Raw genomic sequence first — 10,676 nt, 5'->3', positions numbered from 1 at the left:
AATTCCCGGTGGGAGCCGCCCACGAGCCCCAGGGAGGGGCCCCAGGACTCGTTGGACAGGTCCGGTGGTGGCCCCGGGGCTCGGGTAGGGCGTGGGAAGGGCCCCACGCGTGTCCGGGCACACGGAGAGCACCGGGTGGGGACAATGGGGACAATGGGGACACCTCCCCGGAGAAGGGGGGAGGGCAGGTGTCCCTCCGTACCGGGGGAACCGAGAGGGAACCGCGAGGGAACCGCTCTGCTCGTACCGTGGGATGGCCCTGGGGTGTCCCCAAGGTGGCCTTGGGGGGGGGTCCCCAGGATGGCCCTGGGGTGTCCATGAGGATGTGGGATGTCCATGAGGCGTCCCCAAGGTGTCCGCAGGGTGGCATTGGGGTGTCCATGAGGCCGTGGGGTGTCCATAGGGTGTCCACGGAGTGGCTTTGGGGTGTCCCCACGGTGGCCTTGGGACCATGGGGTGTCACCAGAGTGGCCTTAGGGTGTCCACAGAGCCGCAGGCTTTCCATGGAATGTCCCCAGTGTGACCTTGGGGTGTCCACAGGGCCGTGGGGTGTCCATGGAGCATCCCCAGGGTGTCCCCAGAGTGGCCTTAGGGCGTCCACGAGACCATGGGATGTCCATGGGGTGGCCTTAGGATGTCCATGGAGTGTCCCCAAGGTGGCCTTGGGGCCGTGGGGCGTCCCCAGGGTGACCTTGGAGTGTCCACAAGGCTTGAGGGACATCCACGGAGTGTCCCCAAGGTGGCCTTGGAGCCGTGGGGTGCCCACGGGGTGCCCACGGGGTGTCCACGGGGTGTCCACAGCCCATCCCCACACCACCCACAGCACAACCTTAACCACCAACACCCCCCTTTCCCCCCCCCCCCCCGCCACCCATAAAAACCCCTCCCCACTTTCACACAGACGTGGTGCACTCGCGCGTCAGCGGCGCCGTCACCAGCTCGGCCGCCGTGGGGCTGGCCGGGCCTTTGTCCAGCGAGCTGGACGTGCGCAAGGGGACCCCCGGGCGACCCAACTGCGGCGGCCGCCGGCCCCTCCCGCAGCAGCAGAGCACGCGCAGGAACTCGCCGCGCATGTCCTTGCTCCTCAGCATGTAAATCACCGGGTTGGCCGCCGAGTTGAGCGTGGCGAAAGCGAAGAAATAATTGGCGCTGTACAAGACCCGGCAAGCGCGGACGGGACACGAGGCGTCCATCAGGAGGATGATGAAGGCGGGCAGCCAGCAGACGATGAAGGCTCCCAGCACGATGGTGACGGTTTTGAGCAGCGCCAGCGTTTGCGCCGTGGCGATTTCGGCGTGGCTGGAGCGGACGATGCAGTAAATGCGGGTGTAGAGGCCGACGATGGCCATGAGGATGAGGGTGAAGATGGTGGTGACGAAGAGCACGTAGCGCTTGGAGTAGAGCGGCAGCACCGTGGAGCAGTCGCGCAGGTCGCTGATGCAGTTCCACCCCATGATGGGCAAGCTGCCGATGGCGCCGGCGATCACCCAGCAAGCGCCGATCAGCAGAACCATGCGGCAATTCTTGTCGCTGCTGTACACCTTGACCTTGGTGATGGCCACGTGGCGCTCGATGGCGATGGCCAGCAGGCTGAACACCGAGGCGGCCAAGGTGGCGAAGGCCGTGCCCTCCCTCACGAACCACTGCACCGGCGTCAGGCTGAAGGTGGTGCTGCCCGACAGCAGCGTGTTCACCATGAACGCGGCCCCGGCCAGCAAATCCGAGGCGGCCAGGTTGCCGATGAAGATGTACATGGCCAAGTGCAGGCGTTTGTTGCGGCAGATGGACACCAGCACCAGCAGGTTCTCCAGGACGATGACGCAGCACAGGAGGATGATGAGGACGGAGCCCACCCAGCGCGACGGCGCCGAGCTCTCGGTGTCGCCCTTGGTGTAGTTGTAGTGCTCGCGGATTTTGTCGCGGTTGAAATATTCCTTGTAGATGCTCCCCATGGTGGTGAGGAGGTCGCGGCGTGGAGGCTCAGCGCCGCCGGGACATGGCTCCTGGGGACAGAAATGGCACCTTGTCACCTTTGTGCCACCAGGACGTGGCTCGTGGGGACAGAAATGGCACCTTGTCACCTTTGTGCCACCAGGACGTGGCTCCTGGGGACAGAAATGGCACCTTGTCACCTTCGTGCCACCAGGACGTGGCTCCTGGGGACAGAAATGGCACCTTGTCACCTTTGTGCCACCAGGACGTGGCTCCTGGGGACAGAAATGGCACCTTGTCACCTTCGTGCCACCAGAGAGACCCTGAGGTGACTGCCCATGCCACCAGGACGTGGCTCCTGGGGACAGAAATGGCACCTTGTCACCTTTGTGCCACCAGGACGTGGCTCCTGGGGACAGCAGTGTCCCCTCGTGGTCACCTTTGTGCCAGCAGGACATGGCTTGTGGGGACAGAAATGGCACCTTGTCACCTTTGTGCCACCAGGACGTGGCTCCTGGGGACAGCAGTGTCCCCTCGTGGTCACCTTTGTGCCAGCAGGACATGGCTCGTGGGGACAGAAATGGCACCTTGTCACCTTTGTGCCACCAGGACGTGGCTCCTGGGGACAGAAACGGCACCTTTGTGTCACCCAGGGACACTCCGGGGTGACCCAAGGCTCAGTGCCACCAGGACATGGCTCCTGGGGACAGTAAGGTCACCCCATTGTCACCTTTGTGCCACCAGGACGTGGCTCCTGGAGACAGCAACGTCACCCCGTTGTCACCTTTGCGTCACCCAGGGACACTCCGGGGTGACAGCCGGTGTCACATCCCGTTTGTCACCCCAGGGTCACCCACATGTCACCGATGGGGGGTGGGGGGGGAGCACAGCTGGGCGCACATCTGGGGGAAATCCAGGCAGGGGTGGCACGAGGTGACATCGAGGTGACAGACATCCCGCGGGCAATGGGGACACCGGGAGATGTCCCCACCCCTCGTCCTCCCTTCCCCGAATTTCGGGACGGGACCCCCCCGGTAAGAGCCCCCCTCCCGCCCCGTTCCTCCCGGTGCGGGACCCCCGAGGGTTCCGGGACGGAACCGGGGGAAGGAGCCCCGGTGGCCGCGGCACCGTCCTGGAGCCACCCCCAGGTCCCGGTCCCGTCTCGCAGCCTCCGCTGCCGTCCCGGTTCCAGAACTCCCCCGGTGCCCTCCCGGAGCGGTCCCGGTCCCATCCCGGTACCAGAACTCCCCTGGTGCCGTCCCGGAGCGGTCCCGGTCCCATCCCGGTACCAGAACTGCGCCGGTGCCCGTCCCGGAGCTCCCCCGATGCCGTCCCGGTACCAGAACTCCCCGGTGCCCTCCCGGAACAGTCCCGGTGCCATCCCGGTACTGGAGCTCCCCCAGTCCCTCCGGGAACGGTCCGGGTGCGGTCCCGGTACCAGAACTCCCCTGGTGCCGTCCCGGTCCCGTTCCGGAGCCCCCGGCGCGGTCCCGGTCCCAGAACTCTCCCGGTGCCCCTCCCGGAGCGGTCCCGGTCCCATCCCGGTACCAGAGCGCCCCCGGTGCCGTCCTGGTCCCGTCCTGGAGCCCCCGGTACCAGAACTCCCCCGGTGCCCTCCCGGTGCTCGCGCAGCCGCGCCCGGTACCGGAACACGCCCCTGGCTGCCCCCAGCCCCGGGACCACCCCTCAGAACCCCTCCGGACCCCCCCCGACCCTCGTACCGGTACCGGGAAGAGCCGCCGGTGCCGGTCGGAACGGGCACGGAGCATCCACCGCTTCCCCTTCCCCTTCCACGCCCGCCCCCGGCTCGGGGCTGCCCCGGGCGGAGCCAGACGGGGAGAACGGGCGGGGCCGGGGGCGGCGGGACCCCCGGGAGGGGCCCCGGGATCCCAAACCGGGATCCTAAACTGGGAATGGACCCCCGGGATCTGAAATCGGGATCCCAAACCGGGATCCTAAACCGGGAATGGACCCCCGGGATCTGAAATCGGGATCCCAAACTGGGATCCTAAACCGGGAATGGACCCCCGGGATCTGAAATCGGGATCCCAAACCGGGATCCTAAACCGGGAATGGACCCCCGGGATCTGAAATCGGGATCCCAAACTGGGATCCTAAACTGGGAACGGACCCCCGGGATCTGAAATCGAGATCCCAAACCGGGATCCTAAACTGGGAATGGACCCCCGGGATCTGAAATCGAGATCCCAAACTGGGATCCTAAACCGGGAACGGAGCCCCGGAAGGGCTCCGGGATCCCAAACTGGAACCCTGCACTGGGATCCTGTCCCAGACACCGGGATCCCAAACTGGAATGGCCCTGGGATCCCAAAGCGGGATCCCCAAATCGGGATTCCAAACTGGGAACTGCGGGAACTGAGATTCCAAACCGGGACCCCTCACTGGGAATTGTCCCCGGGATCCTGAACTGGGATCCCGAACTGGGAATTGTCCCCGGGATCCTGAACTGGGAATGCCCTGGGACCCTGAACTGGGATCCCGAACTGGGAATGCCCTGGGATCCTGAACTGGGACCCTGAACTGGGAATTGTCCCGAAATCCTGAACTGGGATCCTGAACTGGGAATGCCCCGGGATCCCGAACTGGGATCCCGAACTGGGAATTGTCCCGAAATCCTGAACTGGGATCCTGAACTGGGATCCTGAACTGGGAATGCCCTGGGGTCCTGAACTGGGATCCCGAACTGGGAATTGTCCCGAAATCCTGAACTGGGATCCTGAACTGGGAATGCCCCGGGATCCTGAACTGGGATCCCAAACCGGGATCCACCCCCGGACCCCCCCAGCCCCCCCTCCCATTTTTGGGGTGAACCCTGGACCCCCCCCAGCCCTTTTTTGGGGGGGAGGGGAAGGTGGGGGGGGGGTCACTGGGGCCGCTTCGATCCCGAAATATCCCGGAGCAAATTGGATCAGGGCGGAGCAAGCCGAGCTTAACTCCGGGTTTAACCCGGGGGGGAAGGAGGGGGGCGGCCCCCGAGACCCCCCCCCGAGCCCGGGCACGCACGTGGGGGGACACGGGGACCCCCCGGGATTTTGGGGACACAACCCCCGTACTCCCAAAAAATAAAAATTTTTAGAAAAAAATTAAAATTTGGCGAGGCTCCGTGCCCCTCCTAAAATGTTGGGACACGCCGAGAGACCCCTTCCCCCCCACCCCCGCCCCGATCGATTTTTGGGGACCCCCCTCAAGAATTTGGGGACCCCTCAAGAATTTGGGGACCAGCCCGCCCCCGCCCTAATCCAGCTGTGAGCCAGATGTTGGCGTGGCCGAAACAGCTGGGCCGGGACAATAAAGGGGTCGCCCCCACCCCAAATCCATGGGGACCCCCCCCCAGTGTTGGGGACACCCCCCAAAAACTCTGAGACCCCCTCCCCACCCTTTGGGGACACCCCGGGGGTCCCTTTTTGTGGGGACAGAGGGACACGGGAGGGGGGGGGACAAAGGGGACAAAGGTGAGGGGTGGGAAAGGGGGTTCGGGGGAGGGAGGAGGAATTTTTTTTGGGGGGGATCTTTTTTTATTTTTTCTTTTTTTTTTTTTTGGGGGGGGTGGGGGGGTTCTTACCGGTCCCGGGGCCGGTCCCGGCAGCGCTGAGCGCCCGTCCCGGTTCCAGCATGAACGGGGCGGGGGGGGGGGGAGGGGAGGGGGGTGCGGGGGCGGGGGGGGGCGGGGCTGAGGCGGGGCCACCCCCCCCCAGGGGCAAAGCCACCCCCCCCAAAAAACTGGGACACCCCAAAATTTTGGGGAGGGGGCAACAGAAAGCTTCCCCCCCCCACCCCTTGTGTGTCCCTAATTCTATTTTTTTTTTTGGGTGGGGGGACACCCCCCAAAATTCGGCGAGGGGGGGAGGAGGGGTTTTGTGTGTCCTCCCCCTCCCTCCCTCCCTCAAGGGGGATTTTGGGAGTTTTTTTCCCAAATTTTTCAATTTTTCACAGCTGGAAAAAACTTCTCGGACTTTGCACGGCTCAGTCCCGGCAGGAATTTGGGGGTGGGTGTGCAATAAAAAAAAAAAAAACAACAAAAGTTCCGAGAAAACCCCCAAAATTCCCCAAAAATTTGAGCGCTGGGAGGGGGCGGGGGGTGTCCGAGGGGCCGCGGGAAGGGATTTAATTGGGATTTAATTGGAAGCAGGCGCGGGATGGGCGGGATGAGGGGGGATGGGAGCTCTTCCCCCCTCCCCTCCCCCATAAATCCAGGCGGAATTCCCGCCCCCGGACCCCCGGGATGAGGCGGGGCTTGGGAAAAATGAATGGAGGTAAAAAAAGGGGGGAAAAAAGGAGAAAATTCCCGAATTCTTCTGCCCCCCCACCCCGGCTCCGCATTCCCGCCGGGAATTTGGGAGGGACCCCCAGGCTGGAGCCCCCCCCCCAAGAGGGGAATGGGACTGGGACTGGGACTGGGAATGGGAACTGGGACTGGGAATGGGAACTGGGACTGGGACTGGGAACGGGAAAGGGAACTGGGAATGGGGAATGGGACTGGGACTGTGAATGGACATTGGGAATGGGAACTGGGAAGGGGCACTGGATACTGGAATGGACACTGGATACTGGGAATGGGAACTGGGAATGGACACTGGATACTGGAATGGACACTGGATACTGGGAATGGGAACTGGGAATGGACACTGGATACTGGGAATGGACAGTTGGAGCGGGGGGCTATTGGGGGGGATCATTATGGGGGATACGGGGATGGGGGCACCGGGAGGGGCATTTTGGGGTTTTTGGGGGAGGGGACACAAAGGTGGGTCCCTCCTCCTTCCCCGCCCCTTCTACTTTTCCCGCCGTTCGCCCTTGCCGGAAATGACGCCACCGCGGCGCGCCGTGGCGTCATCGCGCCGCGCTTTCCCGCCATGATCCGCGCGGGGGTGGCCGCCCTAAGGGCCTGGAGCAGGGGCCGGGGCTGGGCGGCGGTGAGAGCGGGCGGGGAACGGTACCGGGAGCGGGGCTGGGCCGAGGGGAACCGGGCGGGGAACAGAACCGGGAACGGCACCGGGAACGGCACCGGGAACGGGGAGAACCGGGCGAGGGGCGGGGGCCAGGCCCGTGAGGGCGGTGAAGGGGCGGTGCCATTGCTGAGGGGCGGGGCTTGTGTTGGGCGGTACCAAGTGGGAGCTGGGCTGGGGGGGAGGTTGGGAGTGCGGGACGGGTTCAAGAGCGGGGCTGGGGAGGGTAAGCAGGGGTCGTTTCCCCCCCCCTCGCCTCAGCTCGTGGTTGATTCCTCCCTCCCCTCATGGCCGCAGTTCTCGACGGCGCCCCCGGCCCCGCCCGCGGCCCCCGAGTCCCGCAGGGGTGAGTGCGGGTTTGGGGACACCTTGGGGACAGCGAGGGGATGGGGACACCTTAGGGATAGTGGGGAAGGGGTGGTGCTGGGTGTGGGGACAGCAGGGACACCCTGGGCACATCGGGAACCACCCTTGGGACACCAAACCTGGCTGTCCCTTCTTTGTGTGCTGCCACCACCCCACTCTAACCCCCTCCGTTTGTCCCCAGCGCCACCCCCCGTGCCGTCCCCGGTGCTGCGGCGCTGCCACGTCCCGGTCCCCTCGCCGCTGTCCCCGGTGCAGGCCTGGGTGGAGTCCCTGCGTCACCCCGAGGACACCCTGAGGGGCCTGGCTGACCTGCACCCCGATGTCTTCGCTGTCACCCCCAGGTGACACCTCTGGGGGGGCTCTGGGGGGGGGGGGGGGGGACATTTGGGGGCGATTGTCACTGTTGTGTCACTCATCTGTGTCACCCCAGGCTGGACGTGCTGCACACGGTGGCCACATGGCAGAAGAATTACAAGAGGATTGTGAGTGTGGGGTGGGGGCTTGGTGGGGGGGATTTGGGGAAAAAAGGGAGGATTTAGGGGAAAAAATGCGGCTGAGAAGGGGGATTAGGAGGTGGAAAAAGGGGGGATTTGGGGGTGAAAAGTGGGGCAAGAAGGGGAGATTTTGGGGGCAAAAAAAGGGGGTTTGGGGGTGAAAAGGGGACAGAGGAGCTTTTGGGGGGAGGGGGTCCTGAGAGGGGTCTGGGGGGGGTCCCAAAAAGAATCTGGGTGACCCGAGGAGCTGTTGGGGGGGGGTCCCAAGAGGGTTTTGGGTACCCTGAGGAGCTTTTGGGGGGTCCTGAGAAGCTCTGGGTGCTCCCCAAGCCGTCGCAAATCAGGATGGGAGCTCAGCAGCGGGCTGGGGGGGTGACCTTGTCCCCGCTGTGTCCCCAGAGCCACGCCCGGGTGAGGACCCGAGCCGAGGTTCGGGGCGGGGGCCGCAAGCCCTGGGGCCAGAAGGGCTCGGGCCGGGCTCGCCACGGCTCCATCCGCTCGCCGCTGTGGCGTGGGGGTGAGTGACCCCAAAACTGCCCCCAAAACAACCCCCAAACAACCCCAAAACTGACGGGCTGGGGATGTCCTGGGCCTGGGGACATCAGACCCGGCTGTCCCTTGCTTTGGGCTCTCTGGGGACACCGTGGGGACATCAAGGCCACCGTGCCCCGCCTGTCCCCCCGCCCCTACACACCCTGGGCCAGCAGGGGTTTGTCACCTCCCCGTGGATGTCCCCAAAGTCCCCTCCCTGCAGGTGGCATCGCCCACGGCCCTCGGGGCCCCACCAGCTACTTCTACATGGTGCCCATGAGGGTGAGGGTGCTGGGGCTGAAGGTGGCCCTGACCGTGAAGCTGATGCAGGTACGGGGGGGTCCAGGGGCGGGTTGGGGACACTGGGAACACGGGGACAGGGTGACAAATGTCCTTGGTGTCCCCCAGGACGAGCTGCACGTGGTGGACTCGTTGGAGCTGCCCAGCAGTGACCCCCGGTACCTGCAGGACCTGGCCCGGTTCCGGCGCTGGGGACGCTCTGTGCTCATCGTGGATGTGTGAGAGAGGGGACAGGGGACACTGGGGACACCCTGGGGACACCCTGGGGACACCCTGGGGACATCAGGGACAATCTGGGATGGCGGGGACAGCAGGGATGGGGTCCCCGTGGAGCTGGGGACACCTTGGGGACATCAAGAACCACCCTGGGGACACCAGAACAGCGTGTCCCTCCTTTGAGGACACCTTGGGGACTGTTTGGGGACAGCTCAGTGTCGCTCCTAACACCCTTTATTTTTATTTTTTTTTTATTTTTTTAACCCTTTCCCAACCAGGAACGAATTCCCAGCCAACATCAGCGCCGCCGCCGAGGGGCTCAAATCCATCACCCTCATCCCAGCCCTGGGTGAGCCCCGCCCGCCCCCCCTGTACCCCGGCCCCACAGACACTCGGGGGGGACCCCGCTGATGTCCCCAAAACTGTCCCCGAACAGGGCTGAACGTTCACAGCCTGCTGAAGCACCAGAGCCTGGTGCTCACCCTGGACGCCGTCGCCTTCCTGGAGCAGCGGCTGCTGTGGCACGACCGGCGTTACTCGCCCCTCTACCCCTTCTGCTTGCCCTACAGGGACCTGCAGGGCCCCCCCGGGCTGCCTGAGAGCCCCCCGGATTTGGGGAGACCCCTCCCCAGACTGGGTGGGACCCCGCCATGGGGCAGGATCCAGCCCCGATCCCATTGGGAAAAGATTTTGGGACTTTGGTTTGTCCCCTCTCCACGTCCTAAAGGGATTCCCTGGAGCCCCCCAAGAGGGATTTGACCCCTCCCTGGGCTGGGGGAGACCCCCCCGGGATGAGAGAGACCCCCAGATTTGGGGAGACCCCTCCCCATGGGGCAGGATCCAGCCCCGATCCCATTGGGAAAAGATTTTGGGATCTCGTTTTGTCCCCTCTCCATGTCCTGGACCCCCCCCCCCCTCCCCCCCAAAATGGGATCTGAACCCCCTGGGATGGGGGAGACCCCCCCCATATTTGGGGAGACCCCTCCCAGTTGGGATCTGGACCCCCCAGACTGGATCCAGCCCCAAATCCCATCGGGAATTCGGGGCTGTCGGGCACTGCTGTGGCGATTAAAGGGATTTTTTTTTTTTTTTTTTTTTTTTATTCCCACGGATTTCGATTTTATTTTGGGGGATTTCGGGGCTTTTCACCTCTTTTTGGGTTCCTCCTGTATCCCAAAATCCCCCGAATTCCAACCCCTTTGGAATTCCCGAGCCTTTCCCAGCCCCTCCCTCCTCAGCAGAACCTCGGGGTTTGATTTTCTGTGGGTGGAATTTTGGGAATTTTGGAGTCTCAGTGGTAAAGGGATTTTTTTTTTAGGGTGTCTCCCAAAAAAAAGTCCCCATCCCAGAATTTTGGGGCGTTTTTCCTAATTTCTCCCGGCGAATTTCAGGATATTTTTCCCACTTTTTCCTGTGGAATTTTGTTGGTTTTTTTCCCCAATTTCTCCTGGTGAATTTTCGGTTTTGTTCCCGGATTTTCCCGATTTCTCCTCTGGAATTTGTGATTATTTTTTTTTATATATATTTTTTTTTTTCCCCGGTTTCTCCCGGATTTCCAGGTCGGGGAATTCCGGGAATCGCTCGGGGCTCCCGAAGGGAAAATCTCGGAGCTGGAGCGGCTTCCTGGCACACCCGGGAGGGGACAGGGAGGGGACAGTGCCACTAGGGGACAGTGGCACCGAGCCACGCCGCGCGGGGCTGGGGGGAAGTGGCGCGTCCTGTTGGCTCGGGGCTGGCAGCGCGGCCTTGTCCCCTTTGTCCCCTTTGTCCCCTCCCCTCCTTCCCCTGGCCCCCGGTTCCTGTTGTCGCTCCCCGGTGTCCCCATCGCTGTCCTCGTGTCCCCTCTGTCCCTGTCCCCCTGTCCCCATGT

The 10,676-nt window shown here is 63.7% G+C and overlaps 2 protein-coding genes across 3 annotated transcripts; one reads left to right on the top strand and one right to left on the bottom strand.

Moving 5' to 3' along the window:
• Positions 1–890: 890 nt before the first annotated feature.
• On the bottom strand, positions 891–5,561 carry S1PR2 (sphingosine-1-phosphate receptor 2). 2 transcript variants are annotated; one of them, XM_088154867.1, is made up of 2 exons: positions 5,516–5,561; positions 891–2,003 (listed from the first exon to the last, which is right to left on the bottom strand). In XM_088154867.1, exon 2 carries the CDS (start codon positions 1,950–1,952, stop codon positions 894–896), a length of 1,059 nt encoding a protein of 352 aa, XP_088010993.1. In that variant the 5' UTR covers positions 1,953–2,003; positions 5,516–5,561; the 3' UTR covers positions 891–893. The 2 variants fall into 2 exon arrangements, with proteins under 2 accessions (XP_088010993.1, XP_088010992.1); XM_088154866.1 differs by lacking the exon at positions 5,516–5,561 and adding an exon at positions 3,654–3,845.
• Positions 5,562–6,774: 1,213 nt separating this feature from the next.
• On the top strand, positions 6,775–9,903 carry MRPL4 (mitochondrial ribosomal protein L4). The gene is made up of 9 exons (XM_088154987.1): positions 6,775–6,866; positions 7,197–7,245; positions 7,447–7,606; positions 7,696–7,747; positions 8,159–8,276; positions 8,514–8,620; positions 8,699–8,808; positions 9,085–9,155; positions 9,243–9,903. The coding sequence occupies exons 1-9, from the start codon at positions 6,807–6,809 to the stop codon at positions 9,563–9,565; spliced, it is 1,050 nt and encodes a 349-aa protein (XP_088011113.1). The 5' UTR covers positions 6,775–6,806; the 3' UTR covers positions 9,566–9,903.
• The last annotated feature ends 773 nt before the right edge of the window (positions 9,904–10,676 follow it).

This window comes from Sturnus vulgaris, chromosome 33, assembly GCF_052056855.1.
Source record: "Sturnus vulgaris isolate bStuVul1 chromosome 33, bStuVul1.hap1, whole genome shotgun sequence".
Taxonomy (NCBI): Eukaryota; Metazoa; Chordata; class Aves; order Passeriformes; family Sturnidae; genus Sturnus; species Sturnus vulgaris.
The sequence above is the reverse complement of the archived record's forward strand: the minus strand, read 5'-3'. Positions and strand labels throughout refer to the sequence as shown.